Here is a 15,587-nt window from a genome sequence, read left to right as displayed (position 1 = left end):
GACAAGTCCCAGGCCCCTGTGGGGCAGTGTGAGGAGACACCTCTCTTTGGAGCAGTGGGGGGGCAGCTCAGAGACCAGGGGTGGCAGCAGCGGCTGCCCAGAGGACTCCCAAGGAGAGGGGAGAGGAGGCTGAGGGAACGCTCCACAAGGGAAAGTGTTCAAAAAAAGGTGAGAGGCTGCCAGCTCTGCAGGCGAAGGGTGACATAACTGGGCTCCTGAGCCCCGCCGGGGTGCCATAGAAAGAATGTAGTTGGTCAAGGAAGCCATGGACTAAAAAAGGGTTGAAAACCTCCACTGTATAGGAGTTTGTTTGTTTTTTTTAAAAAAATGTTTAATGTTTTTATATATGTTGGAAGCTGCCCAGAGTGGCTGGGGCAACCCCCTTGCTTCTTGTGCTCCATTCTATTTTTTTTATTTATTTATACTTTTCAAGTTTATACATTTCACTCATTTGACAACAATTTACAATCGTTTTGACATTTCAAAGCTTGACTTCCTTCCTCCTCTTTCTGTGGTTCCTTAAATTTATTTTTAATACTATATCTTCTGCATATCCAAATTAACTTAGTTTACTCATTTATTCATCTTCTTTAAAATATAAACTCTTATGAAACTGCAGGTTATTACAACAATCCTGCCAGTGTTCTTATCTGTTTACAATTTATCTGTAAATATTCAATAAACCATTTTCATTCTAAATCATAGTTTCAGGGCCCAGTTCGCGCCCAAACCAGTCGAGCTCCCCTAAATCCACCTCTGCTAAGTTATATTGTGTCACACAGAGATGGGAGGGGAAATACCGTACCAATATTAGCTGTGATTTCTGTAGTGCTTTTTAAACGTTGGGAGGCTTGGGAAATATATAATGGGATCTGTAAGGGCTTGCTGTTATGACTTCCTCTGGTGAAAGTGGGGCTGGAGACAAGAGTTAGGGGACATAAATTAGCAGGCGCTATCAGATCTGAGTTACTAAGGGCTGGGTAAGGCAATAACTGGGAAACTGTCATGGCTCCACTCTGGTTAAAAGAAGGAAATACAGTATATGAAGGGGAGCAATAAAAACATAGTGAGTATATATTAAGAGGAAAGCAATTGCTTTGGGAAAGGCTGTCAACTTGCTAAGTGTAAGGGTGGGAGGCAGGGCCAGATTTAGGTTTGATGAGGCCCTAAGATACTGAAGGTAATGGGGCCCTTTATATGTTAGCTGTCAACAACAAATTGTTGCTGTTTTTTGTGTAGAATTTATGGACCTAATAGGTATCTAAAGCCATTTGCACATAGCAATATATATATACAAAGTAATTTTTGAACTTAAATACAAATAAGAAGTATATTAATAGTGAATTGGGGGGAAGAGAGTGGGGCCCTAAACTATAGCTTGTTTAGTACGTAAATCCAGTGTCTAGGGAACAAAGGCTGCATACACACCACAGATTTAAAGCAGTCACACAGATATGCGACACAGAATCCTGGGAATTATAGTCGACCCCCAAAGCGACATTTCCCACCACCCTAAACAAACTATAATTCCCTTGATTATTTGAGCTGGGGGCGGGGGATATGTGCTTTTAAACGGACGGTGTGCACGCAGCAAAATATAAAGGGGGGGGGGGAGGAAGAGCCTAGGAGCCAACACTGCATTTTCGTGTTTTAACAACTATTGCAATCTGCTCACGATCAGGCAGGCTAAAAGACTTTGAGAGTCGTGACAAGGCAGCAAACTGTTGCTTGGTTTTATTTTTGCCGTTGTAATTTTGCTACCAAGAATTGGGGAAGGCGGGAGAGGTGCTTGTGGGATTCTCTGCCCTCAGGAGCCAGAATTAACTGTATATGCCTTTCCTGCTAATGCGCCTCAACTGGTGAGAGAAAGGGCGCCATTTGCTGCTCCGCCAGAGACAGTAAAATGTCTTTCAGTCAGCCATAGCTGAGGAGGCTTTCAGGACAGCCACACGCGCAAAGAAAGTACTGCAGCCTCCATTACAGAAGCCCAGCGCCTCCCGCTTTTTTGCCATGGAGAAGGCGGGGCTTGGTTTCGGTGGGGGCGTGGCCTCCACCCCTATTGCTGCCTTTGCTCTTCATTCTACCGCCCCCGCCCAACCGCCCTTCGCCCTCCCTTTCCCCCTGCTTTGCTCTCAACCAACCTGCGCTGACCCCGCCTACTGACAAACGTCGCTCTTCCTTTGCTCCGCCTCATCGTGCGTAATTGGCTGGAACTGGATCCGAAACTGGATTCCATTTGGCCAAAAAAAGAAAAAGCCCACCCCCCAAAGCGTGCTGCTTTTCCATTGGCCTAAACTACATCCTGGGGGGGTGACAACGAATCGGAAATGGCGATGTGGGATAAAAAAACCAGGGCGGAAACGTAGTTGTCATGGGGACGGCTTGGCGGCTGCGGCCTAGGCGCCCTCCTTAGCGCAAGGGCGCCTGCGCGCGGGATTCCATCGTCCCCTCCCCCCTCCCGGCCATGCGTCCTCTTTAATACAGCGATTCCCCAATCTCGCACATGCGTACTTTCGGTTCCAACGGAATACGCTCCGAGAACTTTTCCTACGGTTCATCCACGCTGCATAAACATTAGCCTCCAGGACGAACTGCCGCTGCCTCTCTCCCCTTCGCTTCCCTCGCTGATCACAGTTGGAAGGCGTAGCCAATCAGAGATCCTGAAGGACCGGCTAATTTGAATAAAGTTGAATTCTTTGCATTTCCTCCTTCTTGAATGGATCGCAGATAGAAAGGAAGAGAGAATAGGGGAGAGATGTGTAGTTTTGCTAGAGAATTGCTTCTCTCTTTTTCCACTCCCAAACCCCACCTGCAAATGCTGAAACGAGGGTTTAGCCCCGTTGCTGATAATTTCCTGGCAGCAGTACAGTACAGTGGTACCTTGGTTCTCAAACTTAATCCGTTCCGGAAGTCCGTTCCAAAACCAAAGCGTTCCAAAACCAAGGTGCGCTTTCCCATAGAAAGTAATGCAAAATGGATTAATCGGTTCCAGACTTTTAAAAACAACCCCTAAAAAAACAGCAATTTAACATGAATTTTACTATCTAACGAGACCATTGATCCATAAAATGAAAGCAATAATCAGTGTACTGCAGTATAAAATAAATAAGACAGTATTGTTGATGATAAAAATTAAAAAATTTCTTACCTGCACTGATGATAGTCATTGTTTGGATGGGGGGCTTTTATCCATTTCCACAGTCACACAAACAATCAGTAGCTGAACTGGGTTCCACACAGTCACAAGAACAAATTAACCGAAAAAGCCTCAAAAACAAAAATGCAAAATAAATATTAAAAACAAAAGTGTCAAACATAATCCGTTCTGGAAGTCCGTTTGATTTCCGAAATGTTCGAAAACCAAGGTGCAGCTTCTGATTGGTGCAAGCGCCCCGAAAACAATAGCCGACAACCGCATCAGACTTTTGGCTTCTGAAAAACATTTGAAAACCAGAACACTTACTTCCGGGTTTTCAGCATTTGAGAACAAAAGCATTTAAGAACCAAGGCGTTTGAGAACCAAGGTACCACTGTCCTGAAGAAAAGTGGTGCCTTTATTAAACACCTGACCATTTTATCACGACATAAGCTTCTTGTGGACTAATGAAATCTGGCCAGCCCAGGGGTTCCCAGGCTGGTCTAGGGGCTACCAAGGAATCTGCGAATTTCATTCAGGGTGGGGTGTCTGTAAAAAAAAAAAACAGTTTAAAATCAAACAGCAACCAGCCAGCACATAACTATTCTTGCTTGAATGTTTAGATACAAAATGTCATTTCACAGCTTTATTAAACACACACTCCATCTCTTCACTTCCTATTTGTATAGCAAATGTTGGCTGAATGTCCAGGTGCAGGACAAGCTCTTAAGCAAAAAGTACAGAAGGTGAGTAAAGAACAGCCTTCACCAAAAGCCAATGTGAGAACAGAGATTATGTGTGACCCTACACACACACGCACACATTCCTGCGTTGGAGTGTAATAGACGCTTTCCAAGCTGGTCATCACAATTAAATTTATGGTCTGTACTGGTGATGCTGGTTTGGACCCAGACCTAGTCATGGTTAGAGTACAGATCCATTAAGTTAGTTTAAAAATAATAATTATTTTTTATCAGACAGCACAGTCCTAACCTTGTCCACTTAGAAATGAGTTTCAATAAATTCAATTGGACTTACGGACAGGTAAGTGAGGTTAGGATTGCAACCTTAGTCTGGATCCAACCTCTTCTGGTGACCGTAATTTTAATGTTTTATTCTGAAATCCTTAAGATAGTATTTTAGTTTTCTGTTATGTTGCTTTGACTGTATACTCTATATTTGACTTTCTTCAGATTGTTTTATTTATGTTTTATTTATTTAATATGCTGTAAACTGCTTTGAGATTTTTCTTAAAAATATAAAGCAGTATAGAAATTTAAAAAATAAATAAATTGTGAGCCCCTTCTCTGCCCTTTTGAGAATAAAAACAGCTTACAGCTTAATATATAAAAGCTATAACTTTTAGAAGGAAAGGCTATCTCTAATTTTTTTTCCCCATTTCATATTACAGGATTAAACTTGAACCAGAACAAATACATAACAGCAATTGCATGGGATGCACTTTTTGCAAATTGAGACAAGAATACCGCCACATTTAATCAAGAATACTTTATATCAGTCACTCCTGTGAACTGGTTAAAGTTTTTATAGTTTTTGTTAATTTGATGCCAGACTTCTGTTGAGTGATAATCAGACAACCACCACCAGGCTGAAACCAATGGGATTAAAAAGTAAATAAATTATTGATTCTACTCTTGTATGAATGCTAGTTTCTATGATTGACAGCAGAAAAGAAATAAGCTATAGAAATAGGTTTTGTCTTTGGTCTTTTGCTTTTGTCGCTATATTTCATATGCCTTATTACTAGGCTCTGCAGGCTCTTAAGCATTTTAATTTTAAAAAATTATTAAAGCAGCCTGGTAAAACTGAAGTGAAACTGGGTCCACTTTCCCAAAGAGGCTCTGAGGATCTTAAAGAGTGGTCTTCTTTGTGGTATAGCAAACCTCCTTCTAAACTGAGGAGAATTTTACAAGCAATTTGTGTTGTCGGGGAGTTTCTTGTCCAGGGCGGCGGCGGTGGTTTAAACAGCAAAGGATGCCCAAGCCCATGTACAGGGGTGCCTCGCAAGACGAAATTAATCCGTTCCGCGAGTCTCTTCGTCTTGCGGTTTTTTCGTCTTTCGAAGCACGGCTATTAGCGGCTCTTAGCGGCTATTAACGGCTTAGAGGCTTAGCGGCTTTAAGAAAAAGGAAACAAACTCGCAAGAACTCGCAAGACGTTTCGTCTTGCGAAGCAAGCCCATAGGGAAATTCGTCTTGCAAAGCGACTCAAAAAACGGAAAACCCTTTCGTCTAGCGAGTTTTTCATCTTGCGAGGCATTTGTCTTGCGGGGCACCACTGTAAACTGTGAACACTTAAAAGTAGCTCACTGGATCGTCTCAATCATTGCCCAAGAAAGATGTTAAATTATTTTTGTATGCCACAATGGCCGCTCGAATATTACTTGCTAAGAATTGGAAAACACAAGAACTACCAAAAGTGGAAGATTGGCAGATGAAGATGATGGACTTTTTGGCACTAGCTGACCTGACTGGAAGAGTCCGGGACCAGAAAAAAGGCGAGTTTCAAGAGGACTGGAGGAAATTCAAGGACTATTTGAACAAATATTGTAATATAAAAAATTAGAAATTACTTGAAAGAAACAAATAGGCCTAGGACAAATTAAGTTATAATTAAATAAATGGGATTCAGAATGTTAAGAAAAGTGAATAAGATGACTATAATTGGAAATTGTTTTAGTTTAATAATGATATTGGAAAGCTGTTACTTTTAAATTACAAGGAAATTCAGAAGGGAGGAATTTGAGGAAGTCAACGAAGATGTTTAAAAAGTTGGATTTGTGAAGAATTAAGTTTGTTATTATTGTCTATTTGTTTATGGTTCCCCCCTTTCCCTCCCCCCTTTTCCCCTTTCCTTTCTCCTTCTCTGTTTTTGGGTATCATTTTGCTTTGTGGTTGGTGTTATTACGGTGGAAAATTTAATAAAAATTTATTCATTAGATGGTCTTGATCATTAAATTTCTGCCCCATCCTTTGGCCTTCAAAAATACATCTTGAAAAGCAACTTTATATATCAGGAAGTAAAAGAAAGAAGGGGGAAGCATCGCTTTTATCCATAAAGCTCTGTGGTTGCCCAAGATTTACAAGCATGCAGAGTGTGATTGTGTAAACTGTGGTACATTCTGCCTTTATCCCCCTTCAACCTTCCCGGTGATGTTATCCTGCCATTTCCTACTATGAAATTCCCCACCCCCTCTGAAGTATGAAAGGGGTCAGGTGACTCTAACCCTCCACACAACAGCTGCTTTCCCATTACCAACTGTTCAGATTTCCTAGCTCCTGCTCAGGGTCTCCCTCCCCTGTGTGCTACCAATCTATGTTGCTTGATACATGCTGCAGACTCGCGGTCCCCAAGGAGTGATGGAGTGATGGAAATGAGGGAGAGCATGCAAGGCAGAACTGCACAGATTTACAGTGCTCACAGGGTTTCCATTAAAATCCTTGACAACTTGTAATTGATGAGAGAGCCCTCCTGCTTCACTAATAGCCCAGATCCTACTCCCATGATGCTGTCTTTGGAAGGAAAAAGACTGGGCTAGACCATAGCAGTTAGCTCTGCTAGCAAAGTGTTAGAAATCTGGCCTGGCTTTCCAAGCCAATTGAGTGTTTGCAAGCCACATGCTTTGATGGAGAAGAGGCTTTGCATTTCATCATGCAGACTCCTCCTTTTGGAACAAGAAATCTACAAGTCCATTGATGAAATAAGGCACAGGTTGATACAGAGTTCTTGCAAAGCAGATCTCTCTCAACAGATTTGTCCTAGTCTAGTGAACCCAGCTTTTTAAGTTTTCCCCATAGTTCTCTGATTCATGCTCTGATATCCGTGGTATAAAACTAGAATTCTGCCAGTGTGCTGCAACACTGCGGAATAATTGAAAACTGTTTAAAGTAATTGGTCTCTGACAATCCAAATGCCATACAGTCACAGAGTACAGATACACAGTCTATTGGGTCCTTAGAGACCTATAAAAGAACAAGCTCTTGTTTATGAGGTGTTCCTTGTAACTTTCTATTAGAATTTTTATCTAATAATAAATTAGTATTGTGCTGATAAAGAACATAATTATTCAGAGGGCAGAAATAAATAGTGTACCTAATTAGCAATCTTATTATTTTCCCTTTCTCTCACACTTTTCCTAACACCCAGTTACAGCCTAACATACACAACTTGCGTACTAAATACAGAGTATTTGTGACAAATGAAAGTTAGCAGCTGAAAATTTATTGCCTGGTGGCTGAAACATTTACTGAAAACAGACATGTACTATGGCCTGGGGATAAATGTCAAAATCAAGCTTCATGTCTTATCATTTCTGTCATTTACTAGTACGTCTGAAGAACCAACAAATACAGTACCCTCGTTAAATGTCCCCATTTCCCCCCTCTTTCCCTTCAAGTATATATGCAGCTAAATGTTTGAAAAGCAGTTCCTTTCTTTATAATTCTGAACATTTGACTATCCTGGCAACTGCTAACATTCAGTCATCAGTGAATTTGCCAGTGGACAGTCAAGTTGGGAAATGTCCAGAATTCTTAAAAAAACAAAAACAAAACACTGCTTTTCTGGCATTTAGCTGTATATATTCTTAAAAAGAAGGAACCAACTGATTTACAAATGGCTGTGTATTCCAAGTCAATGTCAATAGACATGTAAAAATGTAGTAATAATTGATGGACAAGTAACTAAGAACAAAAGGAGGGCTGAGTGGGGCAGTTGCCCATGAATAAACTTGCCTCTGGGTAGGTGTACCATCCTGTTGTCTCAGTGCCCCAACCCCCAACACGCTGAGTCACTCTAGAAGGATTCGCGGTCAATAATATCAAAAGCTGCCGCAAGGTCAAGAAGAATGAGCAGGGCCGTACTCCCTGCATCTCTTTCCTGTCCTGACAAATATCATCAGCAAAGGCAATGAAGGTCATTTTAGTGCTATGAAATGGAGCCACGTATTCAGTTTCCTCCAAGCATGCTAGACTGCCACTCCTGTCTCAAGTAAAAAGGTAAAGGGACCCCTGACCATTAGGTCCAGTCGTGGCCGACTCTGGGGTTGCAGTGTTCATCTCACTTTATTGGCCGAGGGAGCCGGCGTACAGCTTCCGGGTCATGCGGCCAGCATGACTAAGCCACTTCTGGTGAACCAGAGCAGCGCATAGAAACGCTGGTTACCTTCCCGCCAGTTATCTGCTTGCACTTTGACGTGCTTTTGAACTGCTAGGTTGGCAGGAGCAGGGACCAAGCGACGGGACGGGAGCTCACCCCGTCACGGGGATTCGAACCGCCGACCTTCTGATCGGCAAGTCCTAGGCTCTGTGGTTTAACCCACAGTGCCACCCCTTGCCCCAAAAGAGGATAATTGTCACCGTGTGACACTTCCAGGTCCAGGAAGCTCCTCCTAAGCAGGGAAAGCACCACCACATCCTTCAAGGTGGTGGTACCTCCCTCTCCTTCAATGAAGCATTGTTTACTCCCTGGATGCATGAAATCAATCCTATCTGACTAGTTATAAGAAGCCAAGGTGGCCAAGGGTCACGGTGACAGTGTCAGGTGTGCGTGCAGGAGCCAGACCCTGTGACCAATGGGAGTCTGCAGGATTGGGGCCTTCCTAAGTTTGTTCTGAAGAGGCAAGGTGAGGTTGATTAGTAACTCACAGCACCTGATGGCAAAAGCCGAGAAGGGATATAAGGTCAGCATTTTCCCTTTGGCTCTTTGCCATAGCAACATATTCCTTGCCTTGCTGCGTTTGACTCCTTGACTCATTGCTTCTTGATCCTCAGACCCTTAACTTTGTGACTCCTTGCTTCTTGCTCCTCGGACCCCTGACTTCATGACTCCTTGCTTCTTCCTCCTTGGACCCCTGACTTCATGACTCCTTGCTTCTTGCTCCTCGGACCCCTGACTTCATGACTCCTTGCTTCTTGCTCCTCGGACCCCTGACTTCATGACTCCTTGCTTCTTGCTCCTCGGACCCCTGACTTCATAACTCCTTGCTTCTTGCTTCTCGGACCCTTGACTTTGTGACTCCTTGTTTCTTGATCCTCGGACCCCTGACTTTGTGACTCCCAGCTCTTGGCTTTCTGACTCCTGGCTTCTGGACTCCTGTTCCTGCTCCCACCCCGCCATCTTGCCCCCGGTCCTGACGTCCCCAGCCGGGACTTCGATCACCCATGAACCGGACTGTGACAGACAGGTGGTCAGCCACAATTCTTCAAGCAGCTTGTCTATATCCTCAGGTCACTATAATTGAAACTGATTCAGTTCAGATGCAACAGACAGTGTCTGGATGAAGTGCCTGGATGACTTCACTGCACTGGCTCTGGCTCTGGCTGCGGCACCCAACTCTGTCCAAATCTGAGTTATATTGTCCCTAAAGTACATTGCAAAGCTGTTACATCAGGCTCCTGAGCGTGTCAGAGCAACGTTGTCTTGGCCAGATGACAAAAGCCCATTCCCCGCTTGGAAAAGCTCTGCCAGCCAGCTACTTGGAGATGCAAAGGTGGCAGAGATATGGTAGGCATGGTAGTGTGACTTCACATGTGTTCGGTCACATACAGACCAAGATTTATGCCATCTGCACTCTAGCCGCGAAGCCTCCTGTTTCATCACACACAGGTGACTAGAGGTAAGGTAAAAGGCAAGGAATCTCATGGTAGTTAAGTCCAGTCAAAGGCGGCTATGGGGTTGCGGTGCTCATCTAACTTTAACGGAACACTGTAACATCTGTTTACCTTCCCGCCGCAGTGATACCTATTTATCTACTGGTGTGCTTTCAAACTGCTAGGTTGGCAGAAGCTGGGATAAGGCAATGGGAGCTCACCCCGTCGTGGAGATTCAAAGCACCAACCTTCTGATCAGCAAACCCAAAAGGCTCAGTGGTTTAGACCACAGTGCCACCTGCGCCCCACCGACTAGATGATGTGCTCCACAGCAACAGTGAGCGCACTCAGGAGTGATTGTGTAGATGGTTCTATGCATTTTACCATTCCAAATTAACAAGAGCCCTGACAGGAGCACCAGCCATGTTAACTCCCCAGAACATTCAAGAATCCATTAGATTCCATAAGCCTCCAGGAGCAGTGGAACACAATTGGTCCCTGCAGCTTGAAGCAGTCCAAACCTCACCAGGGAATGTTCCATCTGTGAAAAATGAGCCCCCTCCCCCAATCAACCAAATATTAGCAATCCGCCCTGTGGCAAAGACCAGTTCAAGGGCATATCCATATATGTTGGGACAGTGATGTACTAAGAGAGCCCCATGGTTGTTACAGAGGCCGTGAAGTCTCGAGCTGGCTATATAGGCACACATCTCACATTTGGGGGTCATAGGACACCGAAGGCTTGTGCTAAATCATTTAATATTAATTAAGTTTATTATATGTACATGTCACTTCACATACCCAGAGGCATCCCATACAATTTACAATAATAAAACACAAAATTATAAATACATGTTCTTTTTTTAAAAAAAAACAACCTGTAAAATATTATAAAATGTGTTCACTCTAAAGAAAAAATATAGACCTCTAAACCTGCACAATATATCCACTCTCTCTGCATAAACAGGTATCTTTGAGAAAGCAGCTTAGGCTGCAATCCTAAACATACTCCCAAAGGAATAAGTCCTATTGAACTCCCAAGTAGAAACACATGGAGCTGAACAGTCAATAAGATCACGAATTTTTAAAAGACAATACCATTTCAATTTATTTTTAATCATCAGTTTTTATTCATCCTGCTACATCACGTTTTCCGCCAGATCAGGATGGGGGGAATTATACATAAAAGGAAAAGACTGTGTTCTAAATGCATGGTGCATGTTCGTTATCTGCCAGATTTTGCCTGTGGTTTCAAGAGATATGGGGATGGCAACCAATCAAGCCAGAACTTTGTGGGTCTTAAGAAGCTCTGCTTTTTAGATGATGAAAAACTGCCAATGGTATTTTCACATGATTAAAGAAAAGAAAAACACTGTCACCATGCCAAAAGGCTTTGCAACGAATTCAAATAACCATAGCAAAACTGGAGTTGCTGATATGCTATTTGCAACACAAGCAGCAGCAAAACTCACTCCATGACTTGTACTGTCAGAATGCGGAACCGGTCCTATTAGCTGGCCAGGCGCTGGTTACATCAAAACTTCCTGCATCAGAAAAGCTCCTCTGCAAAACTTCCAGCATGACTGCTGCCAACAAGACAGTAATGACAGTTACACATCACACCCTCTAGAGTTGAGCCAATGAAACAACAGCCGACTAACTATAAAAAGGAAGGCAATCCTTCCCCAAGCTACACATTGCCTGCGTCTGGAGAAGAACGGCGGTGGTGTTTCACCATGGGACTCTTACTCAGCCGGATTCAGAGTGCTTTGCAGAGCTTCTATGGGACGGAGGCTCGGATTCTCCTGCTGGGCCTGGATGCAGCTGGCAAAACCACCCTCCTCTATAAGCTGAAGCTGAACGAAACCGTCACGACCATTCCCACCATCGGCTTCAATGTGGAAACGATTCAGCCCATCAACAACGTCTCTTTCACCATGTGGGATGTGGGTGGTCAAGACCGGATCAGAGTCCTGTGGAGGCATTACCATCCCAACTCAGATGGGCTGGTCTTCGTGGTGGACAGTGCAGATTCCACTCGCTTTGAGGAGGCCAAGTCTGAGTTGGAAGCCCTGCTGGAGACCAAGGACTTGCAAGATGTGCCTGTAGTGCTGCTGGCCAACAAGCAAGACTTGCCTGGAGCGTGGCCCCCACTAGAAGTGGCCGAAAAAATGGGGCTGAGGAAACTGCGAGGGCACCGGTGGCATGTGCAGGGCTGTTGTGCTGTGAACGGAGATGGAATCCCCGAGGCCATGTGGAAGCTGTCCGAGATGGTCAAGGTGTATCGCAAAGCCCAGGGTAAATAGTCAATTGGGGAGGCATATAAAGACCCCCATGTTGCATGGAGGACACAAGACATCCTGCTAATCAGTTGCTTCTTCTGGCTGAGATGCCCTGGAGATGCCTTCATCTGCACAAGGTCTATATGGGACTCTGTCCTGCTTATCCACTGCTGCCATGGGATTTGGGAGAAGGTGCACATGCCTTAGTGTGCTTCTTGGACACTGAACATGGTACACTATTGGACTATTCACAGGACTTTTGTAATCCATTGTCTGGACCGATACAAAGGCATTTTCTTAATTCAGAATGTTTCTTATGGGCCAACCTTTCTGCTTTTCCTTTTGTTCAACACATCATTAACCAAAACGAAATTTCCTGGACTTTAAAACTTGAATAATCAGCCGCACCACTATAATCTCTGGATCCTAGGTTATCTGAGTGCTGCTGTGATATAATGTTGATCATACTTCGCACTTGTGTACTGGAAAAGCCCTTCTTTTCCCTCTTATTTTGTACCATAGCTCAAATGATTTCTCTCTTCTTTAATGTTGTAGGATTGTACTTTGCCAGTTCTGTTTTTCAAAATGTTTTATTACTGTTATGTCAAACCATTTTAATTTAATTGAAAAGAAATCTCTTTTTTCTATAAACAAAATGAATAATAAATTTTAAAAAGACATATTAAAATCTCTTGGCATTTTCTTTATCTCCAGAGTGTGGCTTATAACTTGGTCTTTAAAATACATTAGGGCTGCCAGCGGTTCAAGAAATGGGGTTCACAGACAGTGTATTGGAAACCAGATTTGAGGTCTTTATGGTGAAAGCTGCTAATTCATGGGTTGTATCCGATGCTAGTTGGATTATGACTCAAGCTTAGTTATGTCTAATAACTTCCGTGGGTCTACTCAGAGAAGGACTAGCATTGGATACAACCCGTAATCTCCATGTCGCTCTCAGAGGCCCTGAGTGTGAATACAGCCATGCTATCTGCTCAACACATTTAGCTCCTCCAGTGTTTGTGTACATCTCCTTCTACTTGATACCCTCGTATGGTTTAGTTGTAATAATCTGGGCTGGCACAGAGTGAGGTGGCGGCTCCCATTCCCTTTCATATTGTGCTTACAGTGATGAGACTTGATCTTTATTCTCACTGTAGTACATTGAGCTGTGCTCCATGGGGCGGTGGCACTCCCCCCCCCCCCCATTGCTGTTTCTATGGCTTTAAGCTTCTGAGGAGCTATGTATTTGAAAATCAGTATACAGTTGTACCTCGGGTTACATACGCTTCAGGTTACAGACGCTTCAGGTTGCAGACTCCACTAACCCAGAAATAATACCTCAGGTTAACAACTTTGCTTCAGGATGAGAACAGAAATTGCGCAGCGGCGGTGAGGCGGCAGCGGGAGGCCCCATTAGCTAAAGTGGTACCTCAGGTTAAGAATAGTTTCAGGTTAAGAACGGACCTCCAGAATGAATTAAGTTCTTAACCCGAGGTACCACTGTATGCTTTTTTTAAGGAGCAGATGCAGGGCATTTTGGGGGAAGGAGTTGCAGTTAAGAGGACAGAGCTGTGCTTGGAGGGGCACTAGGAGACGTTGCCTCATTTGTATTATTTAAATAAGATTGAAGAGCCAGAGTGGTCATGGGCATACCTGTATATGGGACTGGAGGGAGGGAGGGAGGGCACCCTCTTGTCCTTCTCCACAGGTAGCAAAACATCTTGGGACAGCTTCTTGCAGAACAGATTGTACCTAAATCACACACTGGTATGAGTCTGAATACCAATTACCGGGAATCAATGGGGGTGGGAGAGGAAGAGTGTTGTTGTGCTCAGGTTGTTGTTGTTATCCTTCTTTAAATTTGTACACCACCCTATACCCGCAAGTCTCAGGGTGGTTCACAGATTTTGCTTGTGGTCATCACATGGTCATCTGGTTTGCCACTATGATAAGGTAAAGCTAAAGGTAAAGGACCCCTGGATGGTTAAGTCCAGTCAAAGGCGACTGTGGGGTTACGGCGCTCATCTCGCTTTCAGGCCGAGGGAGCCGGCGTTTGTCCACAGACAACTCTCCAGGTCATGTGGACAATATGAGAAAACAGCTTTTGGTGCAATGAAACACCGTGATGGAATCCAGAGCGCATAGAAATGCTGTTTACCTTCCCTCTGCAGTAGTACTTATTTATCTACTTGCACTGGCATGCTTTTGAACTGCTAGGTTGGCAGAAGATGGTACAGAGCAACAGGAGCTCACCCTGTCGTAGGGATTCGAACTGCCTACCTTCCGATCGGCAAGCCGAAGAGGGTCAGTGGTTTAGACCATAGAGCCATCCAATATGAGAACAGAATGTGGGACTAGATGGGCCTCTGGTCAGATCCAGTAGGGCTCTTCTTGTGTTCAATTGTGTTCAATCTTGTGATGAAAAACATCTGTCGCCTTGCCAAAAGGCTCTGCAACGAATTCAAATAACCCCATAGCAAAACTGGATTTGCGGATATGAACTAAAAGCTATTTGCAACACAAGCAGCAGCAAAACTCACTCCATGACTTGTACAGACAGAACGCTGAACCGGTCCTATTAGATGGCCAGGTGCTGGTTACATCAAAACTTCTTGCATCAGAAAAGGTGCTCTGCAAAACTTCCAGCATGACTGCTGCCAACAAGACAGTAATGACAGTTCCACATCACACCCCCTAGAGTTGAGCCAATGAAACAACAGCCGACCATAAAAAGGAAGGCGATTCTTCCCCATGTGTCACATTCCCTGCATCTGGAGAAGAACGGCGGTGGTGTTTCACCATGGGACTCTTACTCAGCCGGATTCAGAGTGCTTTGCAGAGCTTCTATGGGACGGAGGCTCGGATTCTCCTGCTGGGCCTGGATGCAACAGGCAAAACCACCCTCCTCTATAAGCTGAAGCTGAACGAAACCGTCACGACCATTCCCACCATCGGCTTCAATGTGGAAAAGATACAGCATATCAACAACGTCTCTTTCATCATTTGGGAGGTGGCTGGTCAAGGCCTGATTAGAGGACTGTGGAGGCATCACCATCCCAACACAGATGGGCTGGTTTTCATGGTGGACAGTGCAGATTGCACTTGCTTTGAGGAGGCCAAGTCTGAGTTGGAAGTCGTGCTGGAGGCCAAGGACTTGCAAGACGTGCCCATACTGCTGCTGGCCAACAAGCAAGACTTGCCTGGAGCGTGGCCCCCACTAGAAGTGGCCGAAAAAATGGGGCTGAGGAAACTGCGAGGGCACCAGTGGCATGTGCAGGGCTGCTGTGCTGTGAACGGAGATGGAATCCCTGAGGCCATGTGGAAGCTGTCCGAGATGGTCAAGGTGTATCGCAAAGCCCAGGGTAAATAGTCACAACCCCAGAGTAGACATCCTGCTAATCAGTTGCTTTTTGTTTTTAAAAAAATGTTTTATTACTGTTATGTCAAACCATTTTAATTAAATTGAAAAGAAATCTATGTTTTCTAAAAAATAATAATGAATAATTATTTTTAAAAAGACATATTAAAATAATCCGGGCTGGGCTTTCGTATTGTCCT

General features: G+C 44.1%; 2 protein-coding genes and 1 pseudogene across 8 annotated transcripts in view; 2 read left to right on the top strand and 1 right to left on the bottom strand.

Annotated features, from left to right (window-relative positions):
- The window catches only part of TTLL6 (tubulin tyrosine ligase like 6), a 36,408-nt gene extending 33,710 nt beyond the window's left edge, over positions 1–2,698 (bottom strand). The window contains exons 1-2 of one of the 6 annotated variants that reach the window (XM_081166224.1): positions 1,429–1,571; positions 806–915 (exon numbers count right to left, since the gene is read on the bottom strand). Coding sequence is in view for 3 of the 6 variants with exons in the window: in XM_081166221.1 (XP_081022347.1) it covers positions 2,142–2,236 (95 nt within the window). In the remaining 3 variants the exon portion in view is untranslated. Of the gene's footprint in view, positions 1–805; positions 916–1,428; positions 1,572–1,857; positions 2,095–2,141; positions 2,427–2,511 lie in introns of those variants that run through there. The other 5 variants (XM_081166223.1, XM_081166221.1, XM_081166222.1 and 2 more) reach the window with 5 other exon arrangements.
- An 8,274-nt stretch (positions 2,699–10,972) lies between these two features.
- Positions 10,973–12,633, top strand: LOC308571295 (uncharacterized protein). The gene has a single exon (XM_081166920.1). The coding sequence runs from the start codon at positions 11,388–11,390 to the stop codon at positions 12,051–12,053; it is 666 nt and encodes a 221-aa protein (XP_081023046.1). The 5' UTR covers positions 10,973–11,387; the 3' UTR covers positions 12,054–12,633.
- A 1,848-nt stretch (positions 12,634–14,481) lies between these two features.
- On the top strand, positions 14,482–15,410 carry LOC308571315 (ADP-ribosylation factor 6 pseudogene; annotated as a pseudogene). The gene has a single exon. The product of its transcript is annotated as an ADP-ribosylation factor 6 pseudogene (transcript).
- The last annotated feature ends 177 nt before the right edge of the window (positions 15,411–15,587 follow it).

Source organism: Podarcis bocagei, assembly GCF_964188305.1.
Source record: "Podarcis bocagei genome assembly, chromosome: 13".
Taxonomy (NCBI): domain Eukaryota; kingdom Metazoa; phylum Chordata; class Lepidosauria; order Squamata; family Lacertidae; genus Podarcis; species Podarcis bocagei.
Note: the sequence above shows the minus strand (reverse complement) of the source record. Positions and strands in the feature narration are given on the sequence as shown.

Coding starts and splice junctions, on each gene's coding strand:
- LOC308571295 (XM_081166920.1), top strand. CDS start 11,388: ATGAAACAACAGCCGACTAACTATAAAAAGGAAGGCAATCCTTCCCCA.